This window comes from Protopterus annectens, chromosome 12.part0 (assembly GCF_019279795.1).
Source record: "Protopterus annectens isolate FY-2018-M chromosome 12.part0, PAN1.0, whole genome shotgun sequence".
Lineage (NCBI taxonomy): Eukaryota > Metazoa > Chordata > Ceratodontiformes > Protopteridae > Protopterus > Protopterus annectens.
Genome location: NC_056746.1, coordinates 174,094,900 through 174,113,367, shown reverse-complemented (window position 1 = coordinate 174,113,367; position 18,468 = coordinate 174,094,900). Strand labels below are relative to the sequence as shown.

At 39.5% G+C, this 18,468-nt stretch overlaps 1 protein-coding gene across 1 annotated transcript in view; it reads left to right on the top strand.

The window, feature by feature from the left end:
- PKD1 (polycystin 1, transient receptor potential channel interacting) overlaps nt 1–18,468 on the top strand; it is a 2,476,043-nt gene that overhangs the window by 728,549 nt on the left and 1,729,026 nt on the right. The window contains exon 11 of the mRNA XM_044088902.1: nt 2,357–2,616. Within this exon, the coding sequence (XP_043944837.1) occupies nt 2,357–2,616 (260 nt within the window). The remainder of the gene's footprint in view (nt 1–2,356; nt 2,617–18,468) is intronic.

Sequence of the window (18,468 nt, the reverse complement as noted above, 5' to 3'; positions counted from 1 at the left end):
TATAAAGAAGATTTTTTTTTTTTTTTTTTTTTTTAACTAAAGCATGAGTGCTGTAGTGCTCCATGTAATCAGGGTATGTTGAAAGAGGCTTGGGACAGGGCATAGAAATAAGACCTAAATGGCTGGAGTGGGGGGGGGGGGTTGTTATTCATCTGGCCACCTGGTTGGTGGAGTGGCATAGATCTACCTGATCTAACTGTAATAAGTCTCTTGATTTTTTTTCCACTCTTCACTTGAAAGAGCTGAGGGGGTGGGTGCTGGTCCATAGTACCAGCCCAGGGCACTGGTTGAACCAGCTACCTTCTGTTGTCAAGTCCTTGAGTAAGTTTGGGCTATGCACAGAACAGGTAATGAGATTTGATAACACTGAATATTGTATAGTCTCACTACCTGTGCCTATCATAGGAAGACTCAATTCAATGTAATACTTCAAGATATTGAAATACACATTTGTCTGCCCCCTTATGACATCACAAGAGAGTGCTGCCAGATTACATAAAATCAGGAAGTAATTGGACAGCTGTTCATCATACAGTACATGGAAACAGAAGTTATTTTTGTTTGTTTTAAACTTGATAAGTATAGCTCCAGCAACGTAACTAAAGTAAGAAAGTATATATTTTAGAATAAGATGGTCCACTTTACATGATGAAAGCATAATTACTGCAAACTGAAATGGTAAAAAAATAATTTTTGCATGTGATTGTTTAACACAAATCATATCATAAGGGCACAGAACAGTGCCTTGTTCCTTTCTAGTTTCCTGTGTTTACAAGCCATAATTTTGCAAATGTCCAAAGACAGCAACACACACATAATTAAAAAAAATCATGTGTCAGACATTCAGACATATCACAATAGTTCTTATACTAATTTGCAATAGTAAAAGCAAATTATGACTTGAAATGAAAATGAGAGGAAATAATTGCTTTGTTATGTATAAGGGATTATTTGTAATATATAAAAAAATTATGGTCTATTTGTTAAAGCTCTTAGCAAGTATTATTTTTGCCACTTGGTCCTATAGCCTTTGATGTTTTGCTACTGTGCCAACTTACGTATTTTTATACTTTCAGTACAGCAATACATATCATTGAAAATCACGTATCAGATATATTACAACAGTTATTATAAAAATATTAAATAGTAAAAACAAATTATGACTTGAAATGAAAATGGGAGGAAAGGATTGCCATATTATCTAAAAGGGATTATAATATCAGAAACTAACAGTCTGCATGGCACAGCAAATAAATATTAATCTTACCTCTTGGTCAAATAGAATTAACTGCTCTGTCACTGTGCCACCATGACACTTTCAGTATAAAGTTCGATGGAGGTGGCAGAAAAGAAATGTCATACCGTAAGTTATCTTTTCTTAGGCTTATGTTTACACGGTACATTTGTGTAAGATGTACGGGAAACCCTTAGACTCACATTTTGAAAATAACTGTAATTTTCACTCTCCCCAGCTGGCTTTGTTCTTTACACACCAGTGTTACCATTCATCATATTTCTCATGGTCATAGGTGGTCATGCTGTGGGCATGTAGTTCTTGTTATTGCATCTCCATCCCAGATTGATATGAGAATCTCTCAGTGGGAGTGGCTGAAAGAGATCATTCTGGATAAGTTGTAGAACCATGGCATTTTCTTCCTACTAGCAGCAAGGTGAAGGCATGCGGTCATGTAATGAATATCATGTGTACAGTTTTGTACAGTCAGTGGATTCTTAGGGCACCTACTAGCTACATACTAGTCATTTAGAATATGCTTACAGCTGGTCTGTACAACAGACAACCAAACAACTTCTTTGTAATTCATCTTTCAAAAAGTGCTGCCCACTGTTTCTTCAGCAGCAAAACTCTTGGTCATTTTGGGACAGATCATGAACCTGAGTTAGGAGGGTTAAAATCACCCTTTCCTGTGAATCAGACACTAGTCTCTAGTGTTCCAAGTGCAATATGGACCTGTGGTTTTGAAGTAAACAACCATCAGGTAAGGTAGAAACAACCTCCGTTTAACATGGAACCAACAGAATAGCATCCCAGGAGTCCAGCAGCCTCCACTTATGTAGAAGTACTGCACAAAGATAGAGATTCATATTCAGTGTACTGGAGAGTACTAGAATCCCAAACAGTTGGCTAAGAACTGATTGCCCAGTCTGCTGAAAGATTTCATTTGATACTTTCATGAATTCCTTGACCACTGGTTAGTGTCACTCATGAAATGCAAACAAGTAAAACTAAATACAGCAAGAAGCGTATCAGTATAGTGAAAGATGGCTCTGTAACCAGGTTAGTGATGCAGTGTTAAACTAGTGTGTCTCTAATGCATTTTTTTATTTTTATCTACAGGTTGTGGAGAAATATGTGCATTCACTTCATGCCTAGCTCAGGACAATTCTTCAGTGCAACCAAACTGCTCAGTTGGATGTCAGTGGTGTCAGTTTGACAATGCCAGTATGTGCCTCCCAGTGGACACTCATTGCGGCCTTAAAGCAAGCCTGAACTGCACTTCTTCCAAGCCACCTCGCTACACTGGGAATCCACCTGTGTACACTCTTGTCAATGAGTCTCTCTTCATCATTCCTTCTGGCAATGCAACTCATTACTTGGTAAGTCTGGAGAAATTGTAAAGTCAAAAAGTCACAGATGTGAAATTGCATAGAACTTAGAAGAAAGACTGCAGCATCCCTGTGAAACAAACAGTGACAATTTGATATGAACTGTTTATTGCTAGTTGACTTAGGTTTGTAGAGTTATGCTAAGCCAATGGAATTTCAGCAATTGTAGGCCAGGCCAAGAGTGCCATAAAAAGAAGAACTCTTGAAGATAAGCTAATAGTTCAGGAGATGATGGTGGGCAGCAGAGTTAATCTGGGGATATAGACAAAGACATCTGCATGTCCTCCCTGCAGTCACCTGGGTTGTCTCTGGGTGCTCCAGTTCCTTCCCACATTCCAAAGACATGCAGTAAGTGGATCGGATGCTCTAAATTGACCATAGATATGAGTGTGCATGTGAGTGTGTGGTGTGGAAAAACCAATATGGCAGGGCTAGCCACCTGGTGGTGTAAACCTTGGCTCTAGATGATTGTCACTGTTGAAGTGATACCCCAACCCCATGTGCAGAAATGGGAAAAAGGAGAGATATAGACAAAGAAGTCTGCATGTCCTCCCTGCAGTCACCTGGGTTGTCTGTGGGTGCTCCAGTTCCCACCCACATTCCAAAGACATGCAGTAAGTGGATCGGATGCTCTAAATTGACCATAGATGTGAGTGTGCATGTGAGTGTGTGGTGTGGAAGAACTAATGTGGCAGGTCTAGCCACCTGGTGGTGTAAACCTTGGCTCTAGATGATTGTCACTGTTGAAGTGATACCCCAAACCCATGTGCAGAAATGGGAAAAAGGGGTTGTGGATTGATATACAAAATATTATCCTCTTAAATTATTTTATAGGGAAAAGGAGTAATGAAAAGTTGGAGAAAAGGGAAGAGCAGAGAATAAATAAGGAGGTCTGAGGTGTGAACATTTTAGTTCAGAATATTTAGAAGTTTGTAACCAGTATCTCCTGAAATGAATTTATGGGATCTCATCAGTTCATCCAATTGAAGTTTGAATATTGCTAGGGTTTTACACTGTCTAAAGGGGAAGTTGTTCTTTAGGTAAAGGAGGTGCTAGATGATGAATTTGTCCCTAGATCAAGATTTGATGATATTTTGGTGTAAAACTAGGTCTTTGGAAGGGGTATTAAGTGGGGAGACTTCCTTTTAGGAAAAGGAGATCACAGAGGACATGGCCTGGCATACCTTTGAATGCAAAGCACTGATCACCTTTCAGGATTCTAGAGATAAAATAAGGAGATGGATTTGAGTTTATTCAACTTGACAACTCCGACATGGCATCTGATATTTTTGCATCCTACTGTAATTCTATCTCTACCTGTGATACTAATACAATGTATCTGTGATTCACTGAAAGGGCATTTTGCTTATGGTATTCTGTTGTAATTTCTACTGTTTACTTCTGTAACAAACTCTTAGCTTTACGTAATAGTGGATTCATCTTTGTATTGGTTGTTGTAAACTGATCTATTGTATTTTTTTTGCTTTGTTTCTGATAATTACAAATTTGTGTGGAGCTTTTCTCCTCGGGTCTCTGTTGAAAATGGTCCCCTGGCTCAGGTGGACTAACCCGGTTAACAAATTTCAGTAAATAAATAAATAAGAGCAGTTCTTTAAAGATTCTTTTAGTTGTGAAGCAGCAGTGTCTTTTTGATTGGGAAAGTTGTTTACAGTGTACGGGGACAATGAGTACAAAGTAAAGGGAAGTGGGGCGGATTAACATCTGAATAAGAACTCAGAACAGATGAGAACAATGAAGCATTTTGTAATAAAATATTGGAGCTATCCTGATTTTAGGACAACGTGTTGTCTGTGTAAGTTCCTAAAGCCTAGATCACAATATCAAGACTTAGTGTGAGTTCTGTTTATTTGATACTGAACATGTGTACTAGTTTTACCAAAGGTGACTGCACTACATTTCCTTGCTTTCAGAGTTAGACCATGATTAGAGTACTAGTTAATAGCATGACAAAGTCTTGTTGGGAGTATTATTAAATAAGAGGGGCATATAAGATGATGCCTAGTTTATAGATGTCGGTGAATTTAGTCAGAGGTTATTAGAATTTACCTGTACTTCAGAGTCATAGAATCCAATGAGGAGAAGATTTAAGGCAGGACCTTGTACGACACTGCTAAATATATTTTGCTTTTTGGAAAGCAGGTTCTGTTTGATAACCAGTTAGCAATCCACCGAACTTCAAAGGAGGTGATATTTAGTTGGCTTAGCTTATTTTATGATGCCAGAACTGGGAATTCTATTAAGTGCTTTAGCTAAGTACAAACTAACAGTGTGGATGAGAAGTCCTTCACATGTTGCTCTGTTGATTGTTTTCAGAGAAGCTAATAAGATTAATATGGCATGATCTATCTTTGACAAAGCTGAACTTTCTTGATCAGTGTGGGTAGTACCATTTCTAATGAGTTCAGAGCATGGCCAGGTATTCTTGCCTTATGGCTCTACTTAGCATTGATGGCATTCATGTTCTCATAGGCAGCCTTAATGCTTTTCATAGGATTCTTGAGTTTCTTACTAATCTGGTTAAGTTTTTTGTGCTGAGAGTTGACAAGATTTATATAAGCTAGGAGCTTGCATTTATTGTTACGTAATTTGATTAAGGTGTTATCCAACCAGAATGGACATTTGAAAGATTTATTTTGCTTATAACACTAGGGAAGAATTTTCAATATATAGTGATTTAATAGGTTGTAAAATTCCTTGATTAGGCCTAGGGTGCACGTGTTTAAGGATTCAATGTTATTGCATCATTTATGTTTTTCAGAAAGGTTGATAAAATCTTATAAGTTGGTTTTGCTGATGTTCCTGAATGTAGTTGAATTGTAAGGACTAGTAAGTTTGGTCCTTTTGCAGAAGATCATTTATTTTATTTATTTCAGTCTGATGACCAGAGAAGTCCACTGGGCCAAGAAGAGCCTGTTTTCAGTGGAGGCCCGGGGAGAAAAGCTCCAATAACAAATTACAAACATACAAATTACATATATATATATCAAATCAGTATGTTCTGTTACATCAAGCTGAGAATACATTGTAATACATGAGATACATTCAAGGAAATACAGATAATAGGACAGTGGTGGACATTTTTTGTATGTACACAGTTAGAATAAATATTAGATGTAATAAAATCACAATTTTAGATATAAGAAGAGTCAACAGGGTTAGCCACAGTGCAACAGGAGAGACAGTCCTGTGAAGGTAATGGAATGTAGTAATAGGCAAAGTAGTGGTATGAGAATTGGGTAAGGTAGAGGGTGGGAGTCAGATAGATTAGGGGAGAGATTGATGTAGGAGAGTAGTATGGGCATGCCCATTTTGAAACAAGATATGAGAATAAATAGGAGAGATTTGAAGCTGGTGGTGGTGTTAGGGGTATTGAGCAGTGAGGGAGGGAGAACGATCCATACTTTAGATATGCAACAAAATAGCAGGAGGTGACCAGGAGGTCATGAGGGTTTGTGAATTTGTAGGAAGTTTTGGTTTTCTATTCTCAGTGAGCAGTTAGGAATGTAGTGGGTTAGGGTGGCAGCAAGAGAGGGACAACTGGCAGGTTTGAAGATGAGCTTTTGGGCAGTGGTAAGTTTAAGAAAGCTTAGGTAATTGGGTAGTTTGAGCCATCACAAGGTATGGGGAGAGTGGCAATGGTGGGATGGGTTTTTTGAGTTGGTAGTGAATTTGCTAATTTTATTGTAGCAGGATTCGAGTTTGGATTGTAGACCGAGTTGGAGATTAGTTAGTAGAGGAGCACCATACATAAGAGAGGGGAGAAGGTAGGAGGAGGCAAGGGTTTTTTTGGTGGAGGGGGTGAGGTAGCTGTTGTGTCTGTACAGGAGTCCAAGTTTTTGGTGTTTGTTTTTGATGGAGGTTTGGATATGAGTGTCAAATTTTAGATGTTCATCAATGATAACACACAGCAGTTTAGTATTGGATACAGTTGCAATGGGGACATTGTTCTGGCTGAGTATAGATAATGAGTTTTGGTTAACAGGGGAGTTTCTAGAAGGGGAGAAAATCATCAATTTGGTTTTATTTGCTTTTAGGGCCAGGTGATTGTTTTGCATCCAGGTTTCTGTTTTAGAGAAGGCTAATTGAGATTTTAGAAGCAGGTCGGCAGGAGAGTATGATGTGCAGATGATTGTTGAATCATCTGCATATTGGATTAGTGATAAGTCAGGGATGGTGTTGTGTCCAAGAATTTTTTAGGGTTGTTCAGTTTGAAGTTTGTAGTAGTATGGTTTGCGGTCTCTAGTTATTAGTTATTATTTATTTTTTTTTTTTGGTGTTTTGGAGTTGTTTGAATTCAAGTAGGGAGTTAGTTTTTTTTCTTTGGCATTGTTTCCATTTTTTATTTCTTTGGAGCTTGATTAGTTTAGTGCCTTTTGTTAGCCAGGGGGAGGCTTTAGCCTTGACATGTTTGGTTCTTAGAGGAGCATGGTTGTTGAGCAGGTTTAAAAAAGTTTCATTGAAGTGGTGGTGTTGAGGGGCAGGGTTCTTAGCGGGGGTCCACTCAGTAAGTTTTAGACATTCAGAAAAAGTCTGAGGGTTGAAGTGGCAGAGGTTGCAAGTTTGAAGGTAGTGGTGTTGCTTTTGAAGAGGAGGTGGGTGACGGTCAGCGAAGGCTGGTAGGTGGTCACTGAGAGGGTCTGGAAGTATTCCAGCAGTTGAAATGAGATTGGGATGGGATGTTAAGATCCAGTCAATGATTGTGCCAGATGACCCATCTTGTTAAGTCTGGTGGGAGAGTTTATGAGTTGGGTGAAGTTGAAGAGGTTGATTGTCTGAGATGGAAGTTTGAGAGTTTATATTGGTCTAGTTAATATTCATGTCGCCTAGAATATAGGTTTCATTTTTAGTGTTAGAGGAAAGCCAAGAGAGGATATCTTCTCTTTACTGGGATATTGTTTCCTGGGGCTATGGGATTATGGTTATTGATTTTTAGTAGAGCTATGGTTATTTCAGCTTTGGCAAAGTTTGGGATATGATTGGAGTATGGGGTGACTCTATGGGTAGAAGAGTAGATAATAGCTATGCCTCCACCTTTCTTGGCAAGTCTGACTAATGATTAAATGGCTTGATATAGGTAGAGAAGGGAATATCTTTGGGGTTATTAGAGAGCATGGGAGTTAGTTAAGGCAAAGTCTAGGCATTTTGGGTCTTTGCTACATAGAGTAGCTATCTGTTCTGAGGATCTGGAGTTAATGGTGTTGAGAAAGACCTGAGTGTACCAGCTGTTACATGTGTAGGTGGTCCAGCTAATATTTGGGTAATAAAATTTCCTAGTAAAAAAAGATGATCGGTTTCACTTCTTGTAGGGGGAGCATGTTTAGTATTCAGTGTGTTCCTCCTGTGACGTAGAAGGGGAACCAGTATTTGACAGTAAAGTAAGCATTTATTTTGCTGAAAGAGATTTGGATTTGTACTAAATCAAGCATAACATAATCTGGGATGAGACCTATAGGTATAAGAGCTCTAATAAATATTGATATGCATCCACTGCTGCTACTGGTCCTAAAAGAATAGTAAGTCAAGCTAACACTACACTAAATTATTCCATAGATTGGAATCAGTTTTCATTAGCTATTCTGATGTGTATATTCTCTAGGTAAAGCAAAGTTTCCATATCAGATATTTTACCTCCAAGGCTTCTTGTATTGAGAAGAGTTATCCCCACTTCGCAGACTAGAATTTGTTAGTTTGAAATTTCTAGTAATATCAGTTTGCCTAAATGGGCTCTGTGGGGTGGTAAAGACTTTTTCCAGTATGCAAAAGCCTTCAAAAGACAAGTGCAGCCCATTCCTGGTGAAGCAGAAAGCTTTGTCTACCATGTTCTCTCTGGCTGTCATAAACTGGATCACCCTAGACTTGCACCATTTTTATTGCCATTCATCGAGTGCAATTATAGTTGGTTTGTGTTTATCATCATTGGCAAGGAAAGAACATATGATGAAAGCTTCACTGTGTTTCTTTGTATCTCCTCCAAGGTGGACTTCCTGAGGTCATTCACCCCAGGGTGAAGAATGACAGCCATGTTCATATTTTGGATGATTCTGTATCTGAGGGGCCCTGGTGATATCCCTATTCATTGTGCCTGAGATACAACCAAAGGTCACACTGTCTTTGACTAGTGAGTGTATATGCATACCTAACAACCTGAAAATGGAGTCACTAGTATCTATAGCATTTCTAGTAGTACTGTCAACTTTAGCTGTAGGCTGTGTATGTCTTAAGGTACTACCTTTTCAGCTTGATGATTTCTTGCAGCTAAGTATGCTGATGTGGTAGTAATAGGCATGGATGCTGGTGTACCTATGTGAGTAGTGGGCTTATGTGAGTATGGGGTGATATGAGGCTGACATACCCTATTATGTGTCTTGAAGGACATGAGTAGATGTCATGACTGCTACTGTAAATGTGCATTTCTGTTTACTGACAGTATCCAAGGGATCTCGCTCCAGTTTGTGCACATAATTGCATCTCTCATGGATGACTGTCTGCTAGGTAGTAGTAGCGGTTTGTCATTAAGCATGAGTTGCATGATGTGTGAGGGATTATGACGACTAAGGAAATAAAGTTAACAATCTGTGTCTCCCTAGATGGTAACCCAGTGTTTACTTCTCCACTGTCCAAATTTTCTCAGAATTTCCAGATTTTTGCTTCATATTTTTTGGTCTGCTCCTTATAAAATTGTATTTTTCTAGCAAATCAGTGAAGATTGAATTCATTAAATAATGACAGACATTTGAATTTCAGACTTCGTATCCTTCGGAAAAATGTATAGAAACACAAAACCTTTTATTTTAGCAACTTTCCAAGTGTATAATAGCAGTATTTCAAATCTGTTCCTGTTTTGGAGCGTTTGCCCCCCCCCCCCCCCCCCATTATTTTTGGCTTTGTCCAGCTTTCTTGTGATAAGAGGTGAGACCTATGCTAATAGGTAGGGTGAGGTCCTGTCTGAAAAGGTTACATGTAACGGTAGTAATAAACAGTTTAGTCACAGAATGGAATAGGTACAACCATGGAGTAAAGCTAGGTTGACTCCTTCTGAAGTGGTAGGCTTAGGGTAGAGAGTGAAATAAAGATAGTGAAGAGCTGAGTGAAATTAAGTTGGCAAAGGAGGGAGAGACAGCAAGACAATAAAACAAAATAATGCTAGCATTTGGAGGTATATCAAAAAAGAGGGAGAGTATCAGAAATGCAACCTTAACAGAAAGAGTAGCAACTGAAAGATAGCTGTTAATAAATAGAATGAATGCAGGAAGCAAAAAGTTAGAGTAAATTATGCAGCATCAGTAAAGAAGCTAATGATCAGGAAACAGCACAAGCATATCACACTACTAAGTGAGCAACTGCAACAAGCACATACTGACCAGAACAACAGGCAATATACAGTCAGTATGTGGGTACCTGTTAAGTACTGAAATGACCAATGAACAGACAATAACAGGTACTCAAATGGGTTTAGCTGATAAAGCAAAAAATCAATAAAGACACATTTGAGTATGAAAAAGTATGAGCACTAATCACAAGTAAACACATTATTTGTTGTTAGATTTCTTTATTGCAACTACTACATAGAGAGATTGTGTCTCACTTTTGTCTTAGCAATGTTCATGTACATGTACAAGTGATGCATATAGAAGCAGTTGATCAGTTATGTTTTCTGAATGAATATTACCATCTGTAATGTCATGAAACTGACTGGATTTACAGTCTTAAGAGATAAGTTCACAATCTTACTGTAACCCATAAAAGTCTTGAGTTCTCCAATGACTTCACTGCAGTGATGTGAGTTTTTAGAGTGGCAGGAATTGATCACCTTCTCACTTGTGGTTCTATACAGAATGCTTAGAGACTAGAATCCAGTTTGGTTATCTTCCGTTAGGTCTTTGTGGTAACGTGAGCAGTCATATGTCTAGATCTTATTTGTAATGCAAAAATGCACTCTCTTTATTAAAATTCAGCCTTATGTACACTACTTAAAGTTTATCAAAAAAACTCTCTGTGAAAGTGGCATCTCCTTCTTTAACTTCATTCATTTCACTGTTGTATCCTATGCGTAGCATTGCAGTTTTTCTTGGACAAAAGTAAGAAAGTGCACTGTCAGACATGAGAACGCTATAGGTTTTAAACAGTTATTTACTTTTTTTTTGCCTCTTACCAGTCCTTAACTGTTGAATCTCGTTTGGTACTGTATTGATTTATTCTTTCTATTTGGTAATACCATCCAAATTAATCCAGTAGTGTAGGGTCTCCCGTTTTCATTGGGAATTCCTTTCAGTAAACTTATATCCAGTCAGTGGGGGGTAAGAGTCAGGTGAAATTACACCACCATCTGTGACTAGATTGAATTTATCAGTTATGTACATAACTCCCTTCACCAATTGGGATAGCAAGCATAATACAATCCCTACTATGCAGTGCCCATTGCCACTGCATGCTTCCACACATTTGCAAATGTGATGCATTCCTCGGCCAGACTCCTTCCTCCGAGTCCTTCTCTCATACATGGGGTTCATATCTGAAGGCTTGCCCCAAATGGCTTCTCAGCACTGGGATGTACATCATTTCCTTCCCCTTGTGGTGGGCAAACTAGCATTGAAGGCTTATCCCTATCACTCTACAGCTGCACAATCAGAAGTTTGTTAAAATATAGTTTAAAATAAATAACAATATCTCTTTTTCTTTTCATCTGAATAGCACCAGGAAGCCCTGGAAAAGTTAACGAATAGTTAAAGAATGCACTTAGCTTGGATATAATTAAAATGTATTGGTTTTGCTCTGAAGCGTCTTTGTTTTACAATTAATCTATTTGTTACAGATAACTTACAGATAACCTTTGCCTGGTCTGTAAGTTTATGTCTGATTTGATTCTACCTGAAAGCCTATGTACTGAATGCATTACTAGGGTAGCTAACACCAGATCTGGGAACCTAATGCTGAAAGTAAATATCATTAGTAGAAAACAAATACCGGCAAATATATCATACAATCCCTTCCAATATTATGAAATAAGCTATCCCAGTACTTCCTGTCTCATTTTCAGCCTAACCAGCTGTCTCCTCCTCTCATTACTTTTATACCACACCAAGACAAATCTCCAACCCCTTATTTTTGAGGGACGTGTTGCATAGGTACTTAATCAATCAAAATCTTACCATAGTGTCATCTGTCCCAAGTCTATTCCACATGACTCCTTGGTCTCACTGCTGCATCTCTTATACCAAAATGTCTGGCCCAGGCTAATTCACAACTTCCACAATTTAATTTGGATGCCCTATATGGCAGTGATCATGAACTCCATATGAAATACATAAATCTCATGCAGAGCATGCCTAATGTAGATACTCCTTCGACTGAGATATAAGAGAACCACCTTCATTTTGGTCCACACTAAGGTGTAGTGACAAACTACAAAGAAACCACATTTAGGTTGTCCAACATAACATCTCTGTCCCCACCTAAGTTAAATACTATATTACAGATAAATAAAATAAAAGAGCAATCCTTTTTCGTATACTTTAATTCACCCACCTTAAATTTAACAGGCAGATTTCACACACCAGATTTCTTTTGCAATCACAAGTGTAAACCCCTGAGGTCCACCATTTTCTAAACCCAATGTTTAGCATACTTTAAAGTGGAGTTACACTATCTGCTAAGCAGTGTTTCCAAAGTTACTTTAATGGTAATAACAAACGGGAGTCTCAGAAATATTCCAGACTTTACAGTGTTCATTCTTAATAAGCCCCACAAACAGTATCTATCCAGGGAATGCCATCTATTTGTGTCAAAAAACTGCAAGTTCTTCAAGCTGGCAGACAGCCACATAAGATTGAGTAGAAATTGTAGAATGAGCAAATGTTCCCTTTCCCTCAACAGTGCATAGGACCTAGTGTAGTCTAGAATACATTCCTTTGTAAGGTCCAGTCTAAAATTCATATTGCCAAATCAAGTCAGTTTCCAGAAATATCTAAAGCCCAGTAATACTGGCCAGAAATTAAATCCTTGAGACTTCCCTGGTGTCATGACTTCCTGTCTAACCCTGTGTAACTCAATCTACATTCCTCTGTTCTGAAGCTACACTACAAAAAGTAGGCACAGAACTATTATCCGCATACTGTCTTATTCACAGTCACAGTCATAGCAGTTCTTCAGTAGTAGATAAAAGCAAGCTGTTTCTTTCATCTATTGAGCGGCATCCAAGTGAGTCATCAGCCATAGGGTAGTTCCTACTGTATATGGTGCAGAATCTGTGACTACTCTTCTTTCTCCAGTTGTCTCTCTAGACCCTCACTGAACACCAGGTCTTCCATAGTTTCATAAAAACTTTGTAGAGTCTGTTCCTGTAGTCCCATTTTTTGCCAGGCACATAACCTAGTAAACACCACCACTTATTAAGGTTTAGGGAAGTTTGCTTTGGAACCCTAGTGAACTTGGGACTCAGTGGAAGCAGTGTTCCAGGTCATGACTGAAAAACAAGCCTTTAAGTCTGGTCTATATTAAATCAGTGAACGCTTAAAAAAGTTAATGCTGATTTATCGACCCCATGTAAGCAAAAGCTTACAATCCTGAACATTCGGAACATCAATTTTTTCCCCAGGGAAAAAAATTGCTGTTCCACAAAAAAATAAATAAATAAATAAAAACTTCAAAACATTACATAACGTGGGGGGCTTCGCCCTCCCCCACACCCCCCTCCCTACTTAAATATACCAATTCTGAGATCGCACTACAGTGAGGAAAACGGCAAAGCAACGGAGGTGGCCAAGCGATTTTCTTCTCAGGGAAAGAAATCACTTGTATGCCATTTCGCTATTCTGCTGTTTCGTGCTTTCAAGTTCGATCAAGATGCATTCGAAGGATTGTGTCTTCAATTATATAATAGGAACCCTTTAAGTCAGTATACTTATTCATTTCAAACAGAACATCTGGATGGAAATTTTGTGTGTATATTTTGATGTTGTTTATTACATAAATGTAAACAACTATTTCATGAGTGAAACTCCATTATGAGAATATTTTTTCTTGTCTTTAATTATAAAATGTGCACAGACTATTTATTTAGAATTATACAGACTTAAGTTAGCAAAATATGTAGTTTAAATAAGCATGTTGTATTCATTTACTCATAAATTGAGAACAAACAGAAATGCCCATAAATAACTTTTCTGTTTGTTTTAAAAGCCTGCCTTATTGATGATGCTGTCATTGGTTATCATGACAATCTAGTTAAACTTATCCATGTAGTGTGTTGCTTCTTCAGTATATTTTGTGACATTAGCACTAAATATACCGTAGATGAAAGGGATATCTGTAGGCAGTAAGAGAATGTGTTTAAATAAAACATTTCTCTGTATGATTGGAACATTACAGTATGCAAGTACATCAGCTATGTAATTTTGACTCAGTGTGCAATAAAATATATATTGTACTCATTTTCTTTGCCTTACTGTACTTCTAAAACTTTCATTTTTTTTAGTGTAAAAATCAATGGAAAGCATTGTGTCTTGGTCAATATTTTTTCTGCAACTGAGTTGTGGTAAAACGGTCCTTCCATTATTGACAGATACTCACAGACGCACACACACATCCAGGTCATCATGTGGTTTGTAACGTTTTCATTATTTGCATTATTTAACAAGACTGTTGACACACACACACACACACACACACACACACACACACACACACACACACACACACACACACACACACACACACAAACACGCACTCACATGCACACAGACATGAGTATGCAAAACATGCAGGTATATTACTGTTTTTATGCAGCAAACCTCGAATTTGTAGATAATCTACTGATAATTGCTGAATATGTATGTGATCATTCATCTCCCAATGTAGGCTGGTGAAATACTAACCAAGGAATTAAGTTAACAGGTGGAGCATGCAGTGAATGGAGTTAAGTTTGTGAATGGAGTTAAGTTTGTGATGTTGATATTATGCTGTGTGTTTGACTCTGCACTTTGAAATGTGAAAGTTAGTTGTCATGACTAAAAGCAGAAAGTGGGAGCAATTAAAGCAGAAGACATGCCATAACATATTTGCAGGTGGCAACATTTAAGTTACTTCACGCAATGTTGTGATGAAACTTGTGACTTTGTGAATATGTCAGACTCACATTTTGAGAGTATTGCACCAAGCTGTTTTGACGACAGGAGTGGAAGCAAGTTATATACTTAACTATAGTGACAGATCTGTAAGAGGTAGGCCCCATCCTCTCTAACATGAAGGAGTAATGCTGCCAACATTAGCACTACTCAGCAGGTAAAGCTTTCCTAAGCTGCTGAAGACCCTCCCTTTGTTGTGTCATGCACTAGGGGTGCTCTCTCATTGCAGATCTTTTTTTTTAAACAAAATACATTTTTATTGAGTTATCACTTATGCTAGGCAATCATACATTTATAAAATGTATATTGACTTATTTTCAGTTGCAAACATTATGTATCACATGTAATCTTCTGTATAGTCATTGCATACCTCTCAACCTCCTAGTGCAAGAAGTCTGGACAAAGCCTGAGAAAATGGGGGGACAAAGGCCCAAAAATAGGGACAGATTTTAAATACCAAAGGCGGAGGTGTGTCCATATTCATTAAGGATATCCACACCTCCAGGCTAGTTGCTCAGCATAATGCAGCCGAGGTTATCCAAGTGCAACTAACTCTGGGCAAAACTGCAGTCCAAATTGTAGCTTGCTACAGATCATCCACCATGCCCCAGGATTACCACTCCTCTTTTCTTGATGTACTGGAAAATATTAGGGTTTAACCAAACACCCTAATAATGGGTGATTTCAACTACCCCACCATTAACTGGGAAAACTACTCATGTACCAACTCCTTCGCTCAACGCTTTCTGGAATTCATAAACTCCAATGCCCTGGATCAACTTATCCACACCCCCACCTGAAGTCAATGCCTCATTGGTCCGATCCGACCATAAGCTAATTACCCTAGATATCCACATCCTGCCCCCACCCCCCATTAAGGAAACCATAGTAAAACATTTCTCCAAAGCCATCTTCATGCTTCTTAAGACAGAAGTGGTGAACTTCATGACACCCATGCAGATGGGCAATACAGTTATGACTACTGAATCCTACACAATTGCACTGTATAAGTACTTACATGAGTACATGGATCTTGCTATCCCAAACAGAACCAAGATGCTATCCTCCAAAAAAAGGAAGCCAATCTGGTGGTCTCCTGCCATAAACAAACTGTATAACAGAAGGAAGAAACTGTTGCAAAAGAGAGTAAAATCCCATGAGTGGAGGAGATCCCTGGTCAGCCTTAGTAAGAAGCGGCGATCCCTGATAAAATCCTCCAAAGCTAGTTACGAAAACAAAATCGCCACTGATTCTAAAGACAACCACAAAGCATTCTATAGCTATGTCAAGAATCTCAATGGCAACACTCAGATATGCTCTGAGTTACAGCACAATGGCACTAAATATACAGACCCAACTGATATTGCCAACATCCTGGCAGATAGGTTCAGTGCTAACTTTACCCCCCTCTCATACCCTAAAGAGCCCATCTCTATACCGGTAGAATGCAAAGTTCCTGTAATCACGGCTGCACAGGTAAAAACCACACTCTCCAAAGCCAAGAACACAGCATCCATGGAACCGGACAATATCCCAGGCTGCATTCTACATGAATTACAGAATGAACTGTCACCCCCACCTAAGTACCATGTTCAATCATAGCCTCACCTCAGGTGCCTGCTGAAATGGCGCACAGCGACAGTTATCCCACTCCACAAGGAGGGAGCCACCACGGACCCCAGGAACTACCGCCCCATTAGCCTGACAAGCCTGGTCTGCAAGGCCATAGAACGTATCATCATGGAACTTATAAACAAAGACATTGGTAATCCCCAAACTCTGGACCCCACCCAGTCCGGGTTTGTAAAAGTCAGATCATGTCTCCTAAACCTGCTAGACTTCTTTGAAGGAGTCACCAAAGCCGTAGACAAGGGTAAGGTGGTTCACACAGGCTATCTAGATCTTGGCAAGGCTTTTGATACCATCCCCCACTCTGGAATTATAGATAAACTCACTAAACTAGGTGTAAATCCCTATGTCACAAGATGGGTTGCCAACTGGCTCACTGACAGAACCCACACTGTGAAAGTAGCAGACTCCAAATCCGACTTCAGACCAGTGACAAGTGGAGTACCACAGGGTTCAGTCCTGGGTCCTTTCCTGTTTGGTATCCACTTCTCTGAAGTATAGGCTAACACAGAAGGTTTTTTGCTAACGAAGTTCGGAGATGACTGCAAACTAGGAGCCATAATCGAAACTCCTAACGATGAGGACTTCCTACAAATGGGCCTCACTGAGACAGATGCCTGGTGTCAAAGCATGGCCTCAAGCTCAATGCCAAAAAGTGTATTGTCATCCCCTTTGGTAAAAACTCTGTACCCATGAACTACAACATAGGCGGTAGTATACTTAACACCGAAAGTGTGATAAGAGACCTTGGGAACACAGGTGGACATTAGTCTCTCCTTTGATAATCACATCGCTGCAGTAGTCAGGAAATCCTTCTACGTGGCACACCTCATCACAAAAGGTTTCTCATCCAGAAAAAAAGAGGTCATTGTTCCCCTCTACTCATCACTCATTAGACCCATTATAGAGTACAATGCCCCTTTTGGTATGTACCTCACAAGACATCTATAGCAACTGGAAAGGCCGCAGAAATACCTCGCAAAGAGGATTACCAAACAGATGCCCTACACAGACCATCTCAAAAAAACTCCAGCTTTACTCCGTCGCATATCGCCTGCTCAGAGGTGATCTCTGCCTAACATACAAAGCTATGTCAAATCCAGAGCTGTTGGACATGCTCCACTTAAAGAAATCCCAATCCCTCTAAGCTACATGCTCTAGGGACCTAAACCTTGTCACCACAATAAACAGAACATGCTGGAGGGATAGATTCTTGTCCCAGAGACTTCCCATACTCTGGAATAAACTACCTATCTATATCAAACAAAGCTCTTCATTAGCACTCTTCAAGACAAATCTTGATGATTGGATGGGAAATAGGAAATTCACCCTGGGAATCACCTCTGTGGCTCTGCTCGACAGTGGCACAGGAAAATAATCTTCTTGGGTGGCAAAAGCCAGGGTACCTTTTTGGCTGGGCTTGTATAGGCCCCAGGGCCGATAGCCTAGTACCTACCTATGACCCTATTGCTCTTATAAATGTAGAAAGTTGCTAGAATAATAGGATGATGTCCTTCAAGAATGCAACTGCAGTCATAACATGTGGGTTGTCCTGCCTCAGGCAGCCCTCGGTCGGCCGGATTCCAAAGTCTGGGTCCGGCGTCGGCTGATGTCACATTTCTCTCCGACGTCAGAGCGGCTGGAGTACATAAGCATCATCCGACGCCATTTTCTTCAGTCTTTCTTGCCGCGCGGTGCCCGAAGCAGAAGCAGTTTGCAAGTGCCGGTCGGTCAGCTCCTGTATTCTACGATACCGAAGTTATCAAAAAAGCTAAGTACCCCGTTGGGGACCTTTTCTTGCCTCAGCCGATGTCAGAAATTACTGAAAAAGTTAACAATTGTCTTTTTTGTGGTAAACAAATACCTCATAAGGATTTCCACTCTTACTGCCTCCCTTGCCTGGGCCCAGACCACGCCGTCTCAGCCTGTGTAGCCTGTGCTCGCTTCAACAAGCGCACTCTCAGGCGCCGGGCGGAGTTCGCTGAAGATTTTTGCGGCGATAAATTTGCCTACACCATGCCGTCGGATCTTCCGACATCGCAAACTCCCAAAAAGCGAAAAGACCGGGACC